Genomic DNA, 19,336 nt, shown 5'->3' with positions numbered 1-19,336 from the left:
TACCTTCCCTGGGCTATGGACAGTACATGTTATTACAACTCCTTTATTTTCTTTAATTCAACCATTTCAATGCTTAATCGTCTTAATCCTGATCAACACGCTTTCAGAACAGTGATACAGTATCGTGATTTATTATGTTGTTTTGATTTGGTTTCTTTCCTGTTATTCTCCAGTTTTCATCCAAAAAATAAAATCCATTATTATGTTTTCAACTTAATGTACAGGCATTTTATAAAAATGTTGTGTGAAAACTTTAGCAATAATTTCCTTGAGGTTATTTCTTATGTACATTTTCCTGTCACAAAGAATCTTTCACAAATCAATGTTCTGGTTTGTACTGATTTTATTCCAAAACTCCCATGAACCTATATATTTATTCTGTTTCTATCTATGTAGAAGCAGAGCCTGTGTTTTGAAGGATCATTCACATCCACTCTTTCATAAATACTGTATATACCAGATGATTTACTACATCTATAACCATGACTAGCTAATTATTCCCCATATTGGCTATGGAATTCTGGGAGTTGCAGTCCCAGAATTAAAATCTCCAAGGCTGAGGAACAATAATGTGAGCAGCAGCATCGTCACATTATCTGCAACACACAATTCTGTTGTAGTTTATAGCTAACTAACTCAGTAGTGTTCATTCTGGCCTTGTGAGATTCATTAGACTTCAGCTTCCATCATTTTGAGCCGTACTGGTTGGGAATGATGGGAATTGTTGATTGACACTTCATGAAGGCATGCGGCTGGGAAAGCCGGCAGGCCAATTCAAAAAGGAAGGAGACAATGTATTGTGTTATGGAAAATGCTTTGTTTTAATACTATTTTTCTCCACCTCTCTCCCAATTTAGGTGGAAGGTCTAGATCAAAATAGCAAAAGGGTGCAAGGCCCTTATTCTATCATCATAAATGTTGTGGATATCAACGACAATGCACCCCAATTCAATAAATCACGCTACTTTGGCGAAGTTAGACAACACTCCAGAGCAGGTATTTGTTTCCATATTTATTCTGACTTATGTTTGAGCTTCCCATAAATTTTAAATATTAAACATGAAACTGAATATAGTATAAAAAGCTACTTTCCCTCTGTCTATGGAGATTCTCAGTCATCCAGGTCATGGTTGTCCCAAAGGTGCTTTTTCAAGAGGCAACTGGACTTTCTAGTTTTTTCTTTTTCTTTGAAGACGTTTCGCTTCTCATCCAAGAAGCTTCTTCAGCTCTGACTGGAATGGTCCATTCCCCACCATCCAGTCAGAGCTGAAGAAGCTTCTTGGATGCAAAGTGAAATGTCTTTGAAGAAAAAAAAAAAACAGAAAGTCCAGTTGCCTCTTGAAAAAGCACCTTTGGGACTCCTTTCCCTCTGTTGTATTTCCAAGCAATCATGGAAGACTATGACAAACAGGCTAAGTTCCTGAAAAACCTACAGAGCTATTTTTGAAGAAGCTAGCCCTTTCAATGATCCAAATTTAATATGCATCCTGGATGCTTCTTTATTGGGCACACCTTTAAAGACAAAGCACCATGTAAAATTAAATGCCATGTTTTTCTCCTAAATTTATGTAACTATTTCAGGGATCCAGGTGAAACCCCAAATATACCTTTGCAACTTTGACTGAAGAGCAGAGTATAGTACTATTCCAATTTCCTCCCAAGTAGACTTAATTCAATCTTTCCTAAACTACTTGTCTTCATATCCACTTTGAGGTTTCTTGAAATATTAAGCTGAGGAACCAGATGGGAAAAATGGCTAAAAGATGTAACAGTTGACATGTGAAGGATATTTATTATCATTTATTTATTAGTTTGATTTATATGCCGCCCTTCTCCGGAGACTCAGGGCGGCTTACAATGCTTTTAAGCAATAGCCTTCATACTTTTGTATATACCTGTTTAGTAGGCTTTTCGGCCCCCCTAAGCGGTGTTCTATTTTATACAAAGTCAGCTTATTGCCCCCACAAACCAGGTCCTCATTTTATCTATCTCGGAAGGATGGAAGGCTGAGTCAACCTTGAGCCTGGTGAGAATTGAACTCGCAGTAATTGCAGGCAGCTGGCAGCTAAATACTACTTTAACAGTAGTTTAGTCCATTGCACCACCAGGCTCCCTATATAAAATATAAAATAAGAGGGCCAGTGAAAAGTTATTAAAAGAAAGGAATGTTCCCAGGGTCTTACAAATCAAAACCATGTGAAAAAGATAATCCCCCCTCCCTTTAAAATTAGCTAAACTAGCTAATCCTGACCTGGATGGATTTTCTTGATGTTTCTAACTAAAAAAATTATGCTTAGGATAGATTGGCATTTATGTTAAAACTCAGTGATTCTCCTTTAGTGCAGAGTGAGACTTTCCTTTTCCAAACTGTGTTTCTTTTCTTTTTTTAAAAAAATCCATCATACAGGAAAGCCTTTCATGTATGTTACTGCTTTTGACCGCGATGATCCCAGCACCTTACATTCAAACCTCAGCTATAGTATCCTTCATCAGTTTCCCAGCACTGATAAGATGTATTTTCAGATTGACAATGTTACAGGAGCAATTTCTACAACTGAAACTGGTAGGTAACTTTTCTCATAGTGATACTACGAATGTATAATGAAATACGGCATTCATTTATACAAAATATGAGAGGTCATGAAAAGATATTAATATAATATAAAATATAAATGTATTAGAAATATATACATACTTGAATAATATTTGCATTAGATAAATAATATAGAATTGTTACTGTGTATTATAATGGTATACATTATGTTTTTTTCTTTATCTGACTTCTTGCACCTTTTCATTAGAGTGCTTTTTGTCTATTGTTTTCTTTGACACTGTTACCTTTGTGTTTTGCTTTTTTCTCTTTTTTGTTATTAATTAAAAATCAATAAAATATAAGATGAAAATAATTAAGTCTTGTACAGTTTAACCTAGACTTCATAGGTAACATATGGCCATGTCAAAGTCAATAGTCTTTCACATTTCTAAATCTAATTTTCTCACATTTGGGAAACATGCCATTTCCAAATAGACTTCAAATCCCCAAGTAAACTCTTAGTCAAACCAATCCTAGAAGGTTTAAATCCCCCCCAATGTAGAATGGGGTCCCAATGTTTTACTAGCTACATAGGGTTTAGTGTAAAAATGTGAAAGATACATAAAAGAAACCATTACATAACAATTGAGTGAGTCCAGAAATATTTCACGAGAAGAGACCTTCACTCCTCTGCTCACAACAGAATACCTTATGCCACCAGACTTGAAATTTTGGTCTTAGACAATTTAAACTACGCCATCTTTGGTCTGACCTAAACGTAGTACACAAAATTATCTGCTACAATGTCTTACCTGTCAATGACTTTTCCAGCTTCAACCGCAACAATACATGAGCACACAATAGATACAAACTTGTGGTAAACTGCTCCAAACTTGATTGCAAAAAATATGACTCCAGCAACAGAATGGTCAATGCCTGGAATTCACTACCTGACTCTGTAGTTTCTTCTCCAAGCCCCCAAAACTTTAACTTTAGACTGTCTACTGTTGACCTCAACCCATTCCTAAGAGGTCTGTAAGGGGCATGCATAAGTGCACCAACATGCCTACCATCCCTGTCCTACTGTCCCCATGTATTCGTATTCTTATCCTGTATTCGTAATCATGTTTATATTTATATTTGTTAGCTTATGTGTTTGACAAATAATAAATAATAAAAAAATAATAACATCTGGCTCCAGTACTTTGCTGGGCAAATGTGTTGTAACTTCTGAGAAAATGATGACTGGCAACCCTGGAAACTTAGCAAAAGCACCAATATTCTCACAAATGCAATATATTTATGCAAACTGAAGAGAAACCAAAGTTTCTCCCACAAAAGATCCATTCCCCAAAAGCCTCCACAGTCATACATCATCAAAATCCGCAGATAAATGAAGCAGAAATAGATTCCTGTGCTGTTATATGTTAAAATGTCTTCTGTAGCTACTTGGTATTTGGGATCCTCGATAGACTTTGGCAGAAGAGATGAAAAGAAAGAAAACTAGGAATTGACTAATCACCTGTAAAACTGACTTTCACATATCTGTGTTTGGAAACCAGGGTTACAGCAGAACCTGCCATTATTCAGAAACATAAATATTATGGTAACAATCAAGCTTTATGAGAAAATAAGTGATGGGGTTATTGCTAAAGAAAGGGAGTTGTAATTGTTTCAGAATGTAGGAGAAAGAATGAGTGCATATTTTCAAGTTTTATTCTCTGTAACATTATTAGGAACAAAAAACTTGGACCCAACAATACGGAATGATTTTGTCCTTGTGGTGACAGCAAAAGATATGGCAGGACAGTCCATAAATTGTTTTGCTACTGATACTGATGTGTCGATCACTGTTTTGGAAAACGTTTGGAAATCTCCTCCAGAAGTATTGCTCATGGAGAACTCTACAAAGCCACACCCCATGAACATCACTCATGTAAGATCCTAAAATTATCAGGCAACTCACCATCAATTATTAAAGACACAGTCTTTGACTTCCACCATGTATGCTGCAACTGGGCCATTCAGCAAATTCACTTCTCAATAGCAGCCAATTGAGCAATGCCACTGTAACATGAAAATATGATCTTGGATAATTAGAATGATTACTGTGAGAAAAATTATAGAGAGAAAGAATGGAATTGTTACATGATTGTAACAATTTTATATTGCCATCTAATTTAATTGGCATGAGATTCCCTAGAGGCGGTGGTGGGTTGCCCCCGGTTCGGACCGGTTCTCAAGAACCGGTAGTAAAGGTAAGTAGAATCCACCCCTGCCTAGAGGGAAAAGAAGCTCTTCCTTATGTTTCACAACATGGGCAGTTGTCATAATAAGCTTGGATAGTTTTGATAAAGAGGATAGAAATATCGTTAGAGATAAATCTGATAATGTCATATGTAATGGAAACATGTTGATATCACACAGAGGTGGGTTCTACTTACCTGTACTACCAGTTCGCAACAGGATCTCATGCACGTGCTCGCTTCGTTCGTACATGCGCCTTGCTTCTGCGCATGTGCAGATCATTGATGACGACATCCCGGATGGTGAGCAGGGCCTCCCGCCGGTTTTACTACCGGTTCTTGTGAACCGGTCTGAACCGGGGGCAACCCACCACTGATATCACATTGATATCATGTTGAGTGATATGTTGATTGTTCGATGCCCAGAGCATTTGACTGGCTACTATGACTAGTAGAAAAAGGAATACTGAAAGGTAATCTTTGACCTAAATATTATCTCCAGATAATAGAAATCTTTATTTGAATCGCTAGAACCTAAAAAGCAAAAGTGTCAGTCCACTAGAAAAGAATATCAACAAATTCATATCTGGTTATATCTCTACTATTTCAAAATGATCATTTTCTTTGAGTTGAGCTCCAACCAGGTGAATTCATGGATGCACAAATATAGTTTTAGCACCAAAATAGAAGCAGTTTCCAATTTTTAACTTTGAGACTATTGTATTTTCTGCTGTTCTTCCATCCAAGTAATAGCCAGTGCTTATTCTACATAGGCCTTTGCCATGATTATCTTGTAAGCCCTTGAGCAATAATCTCATTAGACTCATTGTCGGGTGCAAGAAATCAGGCGCCAGGATAGAATTCAAAAGCATTAAGAGTCAATGGACTTCAAGGGTCTGGACCTAGGTCTTTTACTGAGGCATAGTGACTCCAAACTGATGACACATTTGACCCCGCCTTCGGGCTCAACCTGGTCCTCTCTTATACCCATCCAGAATATCAACATGCACAAAACTTCGATTTTCCCAGAACTCTTCAATAGGCAAGAAGTTACAAAAAGCAACAGAGGAGGTTAATGCAAGAGAGCAAAAAATGTAGGCCAAATACAAGGTTGTCAATATACTATTCGAGATTCCTTCCAAACTTTTTGAACATTTTATAGATCTGTCGTTTCTTTCTCAAATAACTGATTGGTAGTCTTCTGTTAATGATGGCAATTGGGATTGGAATTATTATTAATTAAATTTATTTGCCACCCATCTTATTTTGAAGCAATTCTGGGCAGCTTACGCTATAAAGGAACTGGCATTGCTAACTAGCATGTTGGAAAGCACTATGGCACATGACTGCACTGCTTAGCAATGGTAATTCTGGCAGTCCCAGTTGCATTAAAGAGAGAGAGAAAATATTTTTTAAACCATCTATCAGGTCAACACTTTTCATTTCTATACTTGCTGTTTACTTTTACACTGTAATATTAGGTACAATGGAATGATCCACATGCAACGTATCAAATTCAACCCATAGAAAAGTATCCTATTGAACTCCCATTTACAGTTGCTCAGAATGGAACAGTTTATGTAACTAAACCACTAGACAGAGAAGAGAAAGACTACGTAAGTACATGAAAGTGGATAGCAGGTATGCTTTAAATATGGGGAAAGCTAAACTACAGTGCCTTTCAGGTGGTTATCTACTTGCATTTCATTATCAGCATTGCATTCTATGTTAGTTTTTTAAATTAATTATTGTTTACTCAGCTTATTAGATATCAATATTTCAAATAAATTATGCTACTCTTGAATGGGTTTGATATTTATTAGTTCGGTTCATTAGTTCAATTTATTTATTAGTTCGATTTATATGCCGCCCTTCTCCGGAGACTCAGGGTGGCTTACAATGCATTAAGCAATACCCTTCATACTTTTGTATATACCTGCTTAGTACAGCTTTTTGGGGCCCCCCCAAGCGGTGTTCTATTTTATACAAAGTCAGCTTATTGCCCCCACAAACCGGGTCCTCATTTTACCTACCTCGAAAGGATGGAAGGCTGAGTCAACCTTGAGCCTGGTGAGAATTGAACTTGCAGTAATTGCAGGCAGCTGGCAGCTAAGTCTACTTTAACAGCAGTTTAGTCTGCTGCGCCACCAAGGCTCTTTGAAGCCTTTGCTCCATATGAGATGGAGCAAAACTCTGACAATGTAGTTTGTTCTACATTAGTAATTCCTTAAACCCGTGTTAATTATTCCTGCAGTTTTTCATTCTATAATTTTAATTATATATCCTATTTCAGTATTCATTCAGTATCTTTGCAAATGATGAGGAGGGAGACAGTCTGGCTGAACCAGTCACTGTTTCAGTCCGGGTTGTAGACATCAATGACAACCCACCTGTGTGTGACGAAGTTCTGACTAAATTTGAAGTTCAAGAAAATGAGAAAGTGGGTAAGAAATATTGCATTTCATGTGCTGCATGGGCAAAAAGAATTTAACGCAAAGCTTCTTTGGAAGTTAAATGAGTATAAAATTTAATATCACCATATCAGTTCTTATGAGTTTGAATAGCATAAGACCGTGATGACGAACCTATGGCTCGCGTGCCACAGGTGGCACATGGAGCCATATCTGTGGGCACGTGAGCATTGCCCTAGCACAGCTCCAGTGCGCATGCATGCACCGGCCAGCTGATTTTTGGGCCTTCTGGGCCCACCAGAAGTCAGGAAATGGGCTGTTTCCGGTCTCCGTAGGGCCTCCGGGGGGTGGGGGAGGCTGTTTTCACCCTCCCCAGGCTCCAAGAAAGCCTCTGGAGCCTGGGGAGGGTGAAAAATGGGCCTACCAGGCCCACTGTGCCGTTGCGTGCCAAAAGCGGGGGTTGCACGGGGAGGAGGGTTGCGCGTGCATGCGCGGCAGGTGGGGCGCATTGAATTATGGGTGTGGGCACATGTGCACGTGACCCCTCTGCGCTCCCCCTGCTTTTGGCACGCGACTGCAAAAAGGTTAGCTATCACTGGCATAAGAAGTTCTAATAGAAGGGTTACAGACATTTCACTACCCAACTAGGTAACATCATCAACACTCGCACATCTGAAAATACATACACGGTTAGAGAAAATGATAAAGCAACACATAGACTTAAAACCAGAAATATTTTTGTTAGGTATATTTCCAAAAAATTATAATAAAGGGGTTACATAATTAATAATACATGTGCTGACAGCAGCGAGAATTGTATTTGCACAATATTGGAAAAATGAGGATACACCTACAGATGAAAGTATAATTAGAAAAATATTAGACTGTGCAGAGATGGACAGACTGACATTAATAATAAAAGATAAGGAAGAAACAGAATATCTTTTAACATGGGATTTGTTTTATCAATGGTTAGATAAAAGAGATAGAAATTAGAGGATGAAAGATTACTGATATACTTATACTTATACTTATACTTATACACTGATATGTATAAGTAAATGATGCAAGAATTTCATTAGATATAAGTAAACATCAGTATTATTATTACGGTTGTTATTGTTATTATCATTATTACTACCAGTATTACCATTAACACTTTGTATAAGCAAATTGATCCAGACAATACATTGTTTATTAAACACTTATGTATTTTAAAGAAAAAAATGTATAAATAATAATAATAAAAAACCCACTCACACATCTGAAAGCAAATAGCTCAGAGAGCACCAAAAATTCCACAGCATGAACTACTTATCAGAGGTGCTAAATATACAATTTAGGAGTTGTTGAGAATAAAATCGGCACACTTCAAATGAGACTGCACCTAGTCTCATCCTATCAGAGAATTAATTAGTGCTTGGTTCCCATGCTCAGGACCTGGATGGCTTCTCTTATCCCACAAGAGATACCTTGACCATACTAAAGAACCAGTCCTACCCAAATAGATCAGGTATGAAAGAAGATGGTCAGAACCTTGGGTCTGTAGTACTGAGAAGAACAGCTGTTTAGAAGTTTTAGTCTTTCCAAAATTGCATGTCTGCATCATGTATGGATGTCATGTCTTAATGGGATTGGCTAATTTATGGCTTAGTCCCTTGAGAACAACCGGTTAATATAAGTAATCATATATCATAGCATGATATATGAAATGTGCCCTTTTAGTTTATTCATCAAAGTGTGATCGAGTAAGTACTAAGTTCTCTGATTTGATAAGATGAGTATGAGTTGAGGTCATGTATTAACATTGGATAAATGCATACTTTGTGCTTGGCCCACTGCCTACATAGGTCATTCATCACTTCCTCAATAAAGAAATGAGGTGATCACCTCCTCTCCTACCCTCTCCTCTTGACAAATTGTAAATGTATCCTGAACCTACATCTTTCAGATCTGCTTCAAAACTACTGTTTTCTAACCTCACCCATTTTTATATCTTCCAGAATGGATGTTTTCCTGTTCTTTATTCCTTTCTAATAACAAGTTCAATTTTCTGCAATGCTTTGCATACCCTCCTTCCAGTAGCTGGCTACTGGACTGCTGCATTTTCTGCTAGTTGACAGTTACTATATTTTTTAAAAAATCTTGAAATTGATCCAACAATAGGCCATTAAATTGATGATCAAATGTCAATCCTAAACACTCATGCTCCATTCAACACACCTCCCAGCCGGCACCCTTTTCATTAATATTAATATTAGCAATATTAATAATTATGCATATAGATTGATCCTAAAGCATTTTGCTACTGTATGGAAAGGTCCTTTATACATGCAATCCCCTCACTGCAAGGATGAAGTTTGGGGAAAAAAAGTTATTTTGCTTATCACTAATCGTTTTTTTGGCCACTCTGGATTCCACTGAAAAACATTAGCTGCCTTTTGTTCAGTTTTAAGGAGATCATGTTCCACACAAATAGCTCTATCATGAATTTGTGAGTAAGTATATATAGAAATCTTGTTAGTTCCCTTGCCCAATCCCAAAAGTTACATTTGTCTTTGTATAAGTAATTTATTTTATTTTCTACTATGCTTGTTTGCTATTGGTCTAACTACAATTTTCTCTGCGACCAACAGGGAATTTAATAGGAATTGTCCTTGCCTCAGACAATGATGAGAAGGGGTCGCTTAATTCTCGCCTGAAGTTCCGTCTTTTGGATCAGAACCCCAAAATTCCACAAGACAATCTCTTCCGTATAGAATTGGGAACTGGGTCAGTCCACTTATTCAAATCGGAATTAAACAGACAAGTGGCCAAAACTTACTATTTGGAGGTGAATGTGACAGATTCAGGTCAGTGCATTACACATTACGTGTATTCCCCAAATATTCTGTTAAAGCAACATGGATCACAAGATAGGGGTCATTGAGGGCCGCATCAGAGTTGTGTTTGACCTTGGGGGGTCAGAGTTGGCGTGGCCAGGGTGGGTGTGGTCACCTTAATGTCACTTGTGTCGGGGGTGCCTGTGGAGGCCAGAATGCTCTGCCAGAGAAAATGGGCTCCTGAGCTCCATTTTCGGCTGTGACAGCCTCCTGCAACCCTCTGCCAGTGAAAACGGAGCTCGGGAGGACCCGCGTACGGCCTTCCCGAGCTCTGTTTTCGCTGGCAGAGGCACCATGGGCTAGTCCTTCACTGTTTCCAGGGTGGCCTCGTGGGCCAGATTTAAGTACCCCATGGGCCAGATCTGGCCCCTGGGCCTTGAGTTTGATACCCCTGGTCTACACTCTCTCATCTATACTTCTTTCATTTCTTCCATCCATCCCTTTTCAGTCCTTTTCTCCATTTCTCCTTTCATCAAGAGCCACACATGTAAAAGCAAAATTATAAATCTTTCATGTGCTCCTTTTAAAAAGAAAGTGTCTGTAAGTTATGGTCGAAAAGGGCAATATGCTGTCTACATGGTACTGCGACTGAAGCTCTACCTGCAACTCCACACCCCTGAGCTCCTTCTTATAGACTTGAAATACCTTTTGACCATGCTAATGAATTTCATGGCAAGATTGCTGAAAATTGGTATCACCGTTTCCTTCCGTGTTGGAGTGGAAAACGTGAATATTCAGACATAAGCTCTAAAATAAAGGAATAACATTAAAATCCTTTATTCCCCTTGAACTAGTGGGAGTAGTACTAGTACAGTTAGCCCTTGATCTATGATCAGTTGCTTAGTGACCGTCCAAATTGCAATGAAAGCCAAACCTAAATGACCTGGATTCAAAGTTCTGACGGCTGCCCCTCCCTCCCCCCATACCCACATAATCACATTTTGGGTTCTCAGCCACCAGCAGGGTCCTGCATCCCCATGATGGCAATTTAAGTTTTGGGTTTTTTTTTTGGCAAAAACCAACTATTACTTCTGATTTTTTGGCAAAAAAAGAAAAAAGAGCCCATTGTGGAGGAATGGATTTGCTTAACAATCACAGCATTCATTTTATGACCACCACAAAAAAGCCATAAAATTGTGTTGGTCACGTTATGACCTGCTTAATGACTGGCACGATGTATGACTAAATTCCAGGCTCAGTATTGGCTGTAAATTGAGGACTGCCTATATTCTTATTTGTTAGACGTATTTCTTGTTTTTCCTACAAGAAGTCAAGGCAATGCACATTATCACTCGCTTCTCAGATTCCTCACATACATCCCATAATGGCAACTTTTGGTAGGGTGGGCTAAGAGGAAGTGACTGGTCCAAAATTCATTCTTGAGCTTTCAGAGCTGGGGTGAATTTGAGCCTGACTCCCTCTGATTCTATACCTATGAAGGGCTATTAATTGCTTTGGGATGTTTTAGTTATATTTGATGTGTCTAAAAGGTTTGAGAATCTGTTCTGTGCAAATCAGCTTACATTTGATTTCATTATATCCTTTTCCTTGTAGTTTTCTCAACTATATGTAAAGTGCAAATTCAAGTCATTGACATCAATGATAAGATCCCAATATTTGAAAAATCAGATGTGAGTATCTTGTTAACTAGTTTTGCCTTCACAAGACGTTGGAAAAATGGCAAACGTTTGGTTTGACAGTATCCTCTTCGGAGATATTTGCATGGCATGTACATGTTGTTGTTGCATATCTGTGGCTAGTTAGGTAAGTCTTTCCCAAGTCAATTCCCATCAGATATTTTAGGACTACAATTCCCAGAACGTCCAGCAACAGACATGTTGAATGGGAATTTTAAAAGTTGTAATTCTTAACGCTTCTGGAGGAAATCAGATTGCAAAAGTCTGCACTGGAGCTCAGAAGAAACTCAAAGGAAAAATGTTGTTGACTTTTTTTAATAAAACAGCTCCACACAGTTACTTTGCCCTATTCTCATCTCAGACTGGTAGGATTAACACTGCCTAAATTGAAGTACATTCTTACTACATGAGTCCTGAAAAGATCCATACTATGCTGCTGCTGTCCATACAGCTTTAATATACCTGCCACTTAAAGGCTATGATTGGTAGATGAAATTGCATCACCATCTAGCATGTGAAAATTCTCCTCCAACTGGCACACACAATGTTCTGATTACTGCATGCACTCTTCTTTTTTCTTTCCTGTCGGTTAACTTTTTATTTTTAAAAATATCTTTATAACAGGGGTTCCCAACCTCTGATCCGCTGACCAGTAACTTGTCTGAGGCTCAATCTGGGCCATGCAAGTGGTGGGTGAGTGTGCAAAACTCCATTTGCACAAGTGGAGGGCATGCACAAAACCCCCTCCCCTCCCCATCACCACTGCTGCCATCAGTCCATATAGCCTGAAAGTTTGGGGACCTCTGCCTTAGAACTATCATTTGATTGATTCAGCATTCAACCTATAGATCTGTAGGTGGCAGCAAAGAGTTATTTATGCTTCTTGGCTGCCAACTGGTGATTGGTTGGATTTGTGCAGCCCACATATGGTTGTGCAAAGCTGTTGGTGAACAGCTGGAGTTTGGAAGGGGGCTTTGCTGTGGATGTCAGTGTGAGAATTGTGATTATGTGAGGAAAAAGAGGAGCCAATTAGATAGGAAAGGGGATTTTCCATCACATTACAAAGCAGAAGAGACAGTCCTTTTATTATGCTTTCAATTCAGTGGTGGGCTGTAACTGGTTTAACAACTGGTTCGGTCAACGTGCACTTTGTGCACGCACACGCCCTTTGTGCACGCGCCTAATGTGCTTGCACGCAGCGTTCAAAATACAGCAATTTGAAGCTCAGCTGCTTACCTTCTAAGGCAGGCCCTGGTAAGTAGAACAGTGGAGGCACATAAATCAGCTGAGCCAGAAAGAAGGAAATATAGGATTGGATAGGGTGGGAGTGGGTGGGAGGGGCCTTCTGATCATCAAAACTACCGGTTCGCCCAAACCAGTCCGAACCAGATGAATCCCACCCCTGTTTCAATTACCTTTGTTAGGTTGGAGAAAGATAGTCTATCATAAGGCTTTGCACAATTAAAAAAAATAAGGATAGTTGTAGGAGCCACAAATCCAGTCTCCCTAGCATCTAAATGAGAACCATAGAAGAGATCCTGAACCCTGAGATTACATGGAAGAGGTTCCCCCAGCACATTTGCTGAATCAACTGGAGCCAAACAGTAAACTCTAACCCAAAGTCACTTAAGTCTTCTTCTCCTTGTGTCATGAGTTGTCCTGATGGAAGAACTTGAGCATGAATAAGAGGGAAAACACCATTTTCAGGATGGAGAACTTTAAAAAGTCAGACTGAGGAGATGTCCTCTAAAAATGATTAGTGGAGCATCCTCACACCAGGGCAATGAGGCTGTCTGGAGATGGTCTTAGAATATTGTGCAACAGCAAATTATGATTTCAAGTTATTACATCATGAAGCCCTCTTCAAAATAGCCAGTTCTTTTTAGAAATGTTATTTCTACTTTTCTGTTCTATTGTTTTATATTTATTGTGTTTTTCTTTTCATTCTAGTATGGCACTGTGATTGTTGCAGAAGATAAGAAAAAAGGATCTCTTATATTTGAAATACAAGCCACCGATGCTGATGAACCACACACTGGAAGTTCTCAGATTATTTACACCATCACAAAGGGTGACCCAAATAATAGTTTTACAATACTGACTGATCCAAATACAAATATAGGAGCTATTATAATTAACAAGGTGAATGAATGCCATTTCATTTATTGTTATATTAAATAGTTTTAATTAACATTTCCTCAAGGCAAGGCAGTTGAATGACTAAGAACAATGCTACATTAATTAGCGAATAGCAATAGGATGTCTGTATGATGCCTACAAATTTAAGAAAATTGGAGAAAAATGTCTTTATATCGTTGCAGTTTTGCAAGAGATTGAAATTTTATGAGATTCTATTTTCCTTTGAGATCTTGTGAGTTTTAAGGCCAAAATACTAAATGACATAATGAATGGTTTCATACTTACCAAACCTGAAGTTGCAGATTTTTGGACAATAGTTAAAAACAGTAGACTTAGAAGTCTACCCAATAAATCAGTTTCTTCTTCCTAGTTCCTCCAACTATTTTGAAGGCAGTCATGGGATAAACACACATATCTTTACTTATGTTATAAAACATAGCCATATTATCTTTTTGTCTTTGAATACTGAGAAAACATAGAGATGCCAAATGCTCCCTTGAGGAGACTAAAGAGAAAACTCAAAAACTCAGTCAATCAAAGCTTCATTCCCTAGATAGTACAGACCTGAGAAAATGCCTCTTGTACACCTCAATATCAGGCACTTCCCACAAGTAGGCAGATAGCCAAAAAACTGACAAATCTAATCCTAGGTGGCAGAAAATGTAATTAGTCTTTCTAAAAACTGGGCCTCTCTTCCGGCAATGCCTATCAAACAGAGAATGGTTGCCAGTAAAAACAAGGTAAAGGTAAAGGTTCCCCTCGCCAGTGGTGGGTTCCTCCTGGTTCGGCCCGGTTCCGCCGAGCTGGTAGTGGTGACGATATGGTGTCACCGAACTGGTTCTGCCCCCCCGCCCCCTGGTCCCCCCACCCACCCGACCCCCCGTGTTATTCTTACTTTTTATTTGGCCCCATCCCCAATCTATTGCTGCCTCCTGAGTTCCAGCTGATCGGCTAGAAGGAAAAAAACTATTTAAACTCTTGCTGCGGGGCTTCAAAGGGCCACCCTACAGCTGATCAGTGATAAAAGGCAGTTTAGTAGTAGACCGATGCCTGCAAAAACAAATGAGTAAACCGGTAGAGCTCTGCAAGCAGTTAAAAGCCTGGTAGACCAGTACCTCTGCTAAATCCTAAAGAATTGTCACATGACCATCAAGCTACACCCTCAAAATAAGCCACACCCACAGAACCGGTAGTAAAAAATTTTAGAACCCACCCTGCCCCTCACACATATGTGCTAGTCATTCCCGACTCTACAGGGCGGTGCTCATCTCCGTTTCTAAGCTGAAGAGCCAGCGCTGTCCGAAGACATCTCCGTGGTCATGTGGCCAGCATGACTAAATGCCAAAGGCACACAGAATGCTGTTACCTTCCCACCAAAGGTGGTCCCTATTTTTCTACTTGCATTTTTTAACGTGCTTTTGAACTGCTAGGTTGGCAGAAGCTGGGACAAGTAACAGGAGCTCACCCCGTTACAGGGCACTAGGGATTCGAACCGCTGAACTGCCGACCTTTCGATCGACAAGCTCAGCATCTTAGCCATTGAGCCACCATGTCCCTAGCGAAAACAAACAAGCAAACAAATAAATACATGTTTGGCACTTTAGCATTTTGACCTTAAAACTGTTTGAGATGCGTTTGATCTGCTTTGTTCTAAATAAGCAATGATCATTCAGGGTATCTGAATTGTGAAGTTTCATTTGCTGCTGTCAGGAAAGCTCTCCATGGTTTACCAAAGAGGGGAAACCCTTTGTTTAGCTTACCCTCAGATTAGGCCACGTGAACTAGTGGGGGGGGTCTAGTTCAGGGTCTACTTTGGGTCTACTTTGAGGTGGCCTGGCTGCAGATGATGGAAAGTTGTAGTGTCCTAGAATCAGTGGTGGGATTCAGCCAGTTCGGGAGAACCGGTTGTTAACTTTCTGAGCAGTTTGGCAAACTGATTGTTGGAAGAAATCATTAGGGCAGAGAACCGGTTGTTAAATTACTTTTTTATTTTTTATTTATTTTCAATTTATATACCGCCCTTCTCCCTGAGGACTCAGGGCGGTGCACAGCCAGAATTAAAAACATGAAATACAAATATTAAAAACAATTAAAATCTATATAAATTTGGCCCAAAATTTAAAAAACCACAAACCAATTAAACATTTAAAAATTTAAAAAATTTCTTCCTAAGCCAGCCCGGCTTGCTGGAAAAAGTGGGTTTTAAGGACACGGCGGAAGGCACTGAGGTCTTGAATTCTCCTTATCTCTGGGGGGAGCTGATTCCAGAGGGTAGGTGCCCCCACAGAGAAGGCTCTCCCCCTGGGGGTCACCAGCCTACATTGTTTGGCTGATGGCACCCTGAGGAGGCCCTCTCTGTGGGAGCGCACGGGTCGGTAGCAGCAGGTGGTCTCGAAGATAGCTAAGCCCTATGCCATGGAGCGCTTTAAAGGTGATAACCAACACCTTGAAGCGCACCCGGAAGACCACCGGGAGCCAGTGCAGCTCGTGCCGGAGTGGTGTTACATGGGAGTGCCATGCTGCTCCCATCACTACCCGCGCTGCTGTGTTCTGGACCAGCTGGAGCCTCTGGGTGCCCCTCAAGGGGAGCCCCATGTAGAGAGCATTGCAGTAGTCAAGGCGAGAGGTGACGAGGGCATGAGTGACTGTGCACAGGGAATCCCGATCAAGAAAGGGCCGCAACTGGCGAATCAGGCGGACCTGACAAAAGGTCCCCCTGGTTACAGCCGTCAGATGTTCCTCCAAGGACAGCTGCATATCCAGGAGGACTCCCAGATTGCGAGCCCTTTCTGTGGGGGCCAAGGACTCGCCCCCAATAGTCAGTGATGGAGTCAACTGACTATATCGGGATGCCGGGAGCCACATCCACTCAGTCTTGGAAGGGTTGAGCTTGAGCCTGTTCCTCCCCATCCAGATCCGCACAGCCTCCAGGCACTGAGACATCACTTCAAGGGCATCGTTGGGGTGGCCTGGGGTGGAGATGTACAGCTGGGTGTCATCAGCGTACTGATGGTATCTCACCCCGAAGCCACGGATGATCTCGCCCAGCGGCTTCACATAAATGCGTACTTGAATCCCACCACTGCCTAGAATCCTTCCTGGAGGATAGAAAGTTGGGGAACTGTGCTATAAATTTATTTATTTTTATTTTATTTTATTTATTTTATTGAATTTCTATACCGCCCTACTCCCGAAGGACTCAGGGCGGTGCACAGCCATGAAATAAAACACATAGATATACAAAATTTAAAATCGAATAAAATGAATTAAATAAATTTGGCTGAATTTGTACCCATAATTTAAGATACCCATATTTTAAAATACATTAAAATTTTAAAATTTACACTTAAAAGGGAGAAGATTTAGGCGAGGCCAGCTTGATGAAATAAAAGCGTCTTCAACTCGCGGCGGAAGGTGCGCAGATCCGGAATCCTCCGTATCTCTGGGGGGAGCTCATTCCAGATCGTCGGTGCCCCCACAGAGAAGGCTCTCCCCCTAGGGGCCGACAGCCGACATTGTTTGGCCGACGGCACCTGGAGGAGCCCCTCTCTGTGGGAGCGTACTGGTCGGTGGGAGGCTGTTGATGGTAGTAGGCGGTCCCGTAAGTAACCAGGTCCTAAGCCATGGAGCGCTTTAAAGGTGGTAACCAGAACCTTGAAGCGCACCCGGAAGACCACCGGGAGCCAGTGCAGCTCGCGCAGGAGAGGTGTTACATGGGAGCTCCATGTTGCTCCCATAACCACCCGCGCGGCCGCACTCTGCGCCAGTTGGAGCCTTCGGGTGCACCTCAAGGGGAGCCCCATGTAGAGAGCATTACAATAGTCCAGACGAGAGGTGACGAGGGCATGAGTGACTGTGCGTAACGAGTCCCGATCTAGAAAGGGACGCAACTGGCGAATCAGGCGAACCTGATGAAAAATCCTCCCGGTCACGGCCATCAAGTGCTCTTCTAAAGACAGCCGTGAGTCCAGGAGGACGCCCAAGTTACGAGCCCTTTCCGTGGGGGCCAATGATTCGCCCCCAATAGCCAGTGATGGCGCCAGCTGACTATATCGGGACGTCGGAAACCATAGCCACTCGGTCTTGGATGGGTTGAGCCTGAGCCCATTTCTCCCCATCCAGATCCGTACGGCCTCCAGGCACTGGGACATCACTTCAAGGGCATCGTTGGGGTGGTCCGGGGTGGAGATGTACAGCTGGGTGTCGTCAGCGTACAGATGGTACTTCACCCCGAAACCACGGATGATCTCGCCCAGCGGCTTTACATAAATGTTGAACAGAAGGGGCGAGAGAACCGATCCCTGCGGCACCCCACATATAAGGGGCCTCGGGGTCGATCTCTGCCCCCCTGTCAACACAGACTGCGACCGGTCAGAGAGAAAGGAGGAGAACCACCGTAAAACGGTGCCTCCCACCCCCAACCCTTCCAGCCGGTGCAGCATGATACCATGGTCGATGGTATCAAAAGCCGCTGAGAGCCTAACAGGACCAGGACAGAGGAACAGCCCCTGTCCCGATTCCTCCAGAGATCATCAACCAACGCGACCAATGCCGTTTCCGTGCTGTACCCAGGCCTGAAGCCCGACTGGAACGGATCTAGATACGACGCTTCATCCAGGTACTGGGGTAGTTGTCGCGCAACCACACTCTCAACAACCTTCGCAACGAAGCAAAGGTTGGAGACTGGACGATAATTAGCCAATACTGCCGGGTCCAGGGAAGGCTTCTTGAGGAGAGGCCTTACCACCGCCTCTTTCAAGGCGGCGGGAAAGACACCCTCACCCAACGAAGCATTTATAATCCCTTGGAGCCAGCCTCGCGTCACCTCCCGGGAAGCCAGCACTAACCAAGAGGGACACGGGTCCAACAAACATGTGGTTGCGTTCAATCTACCCAGAATCCTGTCCACGTCATCTGGGGTCACAGGATCAAACTCATCCCAGATAACAGTCTCAAGACCTGTCTCCGTTACCCTCGCTGGATCTATCCCGTCAGAGTCCAGACCAGTGATTTTGTCATACAGATACTGAACAAAATCCTCGGCTCTTCCCTCCAAGGGGTCCTCCCGCGCTTCCTGGTGGAGCAGGGAGCGGGTCACCCTAAACAGGGTGGCCGGGCGATTATCTGATGATGCAATAAGAGCAGTAAAATGAGTGCACTTTGCTGCTTTTATCGCCACTAGGTAACTCCTAATATGAGATCTTACCAGTGTTCGGTCAGATTCAGAAAGACTAGCCCTCCAACAGCTCTCTAGGCGTCTTTTCCGGCTCTTCATCTCCCTCAGCTCCTCGGTGAACCAAGGAGCCAGGCGAGATCGGCGCCGGGTCAGAGGCCGCAAAGGCACGACTCGATCCAGGGCTCCAGCAGCCGCCCTATCCCAGGCAGCCACTAGGTCCCCAGATGAGGCGTGAGCCAGAACCTCCAGGATTGGCCCAAGCTCCATCTGGAACCTATCAGGTTCCATCAGGCGCCTGGGGCGGTACCATCT

At 41.8% G+C, this 19,336-nt stretch overlaps 1 protein-coding gene across 1 annotated transcript in view; it reads left to right on the top strand.

Annotated features, from left to right (window-relative positions):
* The window catches only part of CDH17 (cadherin 17), a 49,769-nt gene that overhangs the window by 11,930 nt on the left and 18,503 nt on the right, over positions 1 to 19,336 (top strand). The window contains exons 4-11 of the mRNA XM_034422311.3: positions 858 to 996; positions 2,408 to 2,563; positions 4,270 to 4,469; positions 6,261 to 6,395; positions 7,073 to 7,223; positions 9,827 to 10,042; positions 11,627 to 11,703; positions 13,660 to 13,851. Coding sequence (XP_034278202.2) covers positions 858 to 996; positions 2,408 to 2,563; positions 4,270 to 4,469; positions 6,261 to 6,395; positions 7,073 to 7,223; positions 9,827 to 10,042; positions 11,627 to 11,703; positions 13,660 to 13,851 — 1,266 coding nt within the window. The remainder of the gene's footprint in view (positions 1 to 857; positions 997 to 2,407; positions 2,564 to 4,269; positions 4,470 to 6,260; positions 6,396 to 7,072; positions 7,224 to 9,826; positions 10,043 to 11,626; positions 11,704 to 13,659; positions 13,852 to 19,336) is intronic.

The sequence above is a fragment of the Pantherophis guttatus genome, chromosome 3 (assembly GCF_059756535.1).
Source record: "Pantherophis guttatus breed Tessera chromosome 3, ASM5975653v1, whole genome shotgun sequence".
In the NCBI taxonomy this organism is placed as follows: Eukaryota; Metazoa; Chordata; class Lepidosauria; order Squamata; family Colubridae; genus Pantherophis; species Pantherophis guttatus.
Note: the sequence above shows the minus strand (reverse complement) of the source record. Positions and strands in the feature narration are given on the sequence as shown.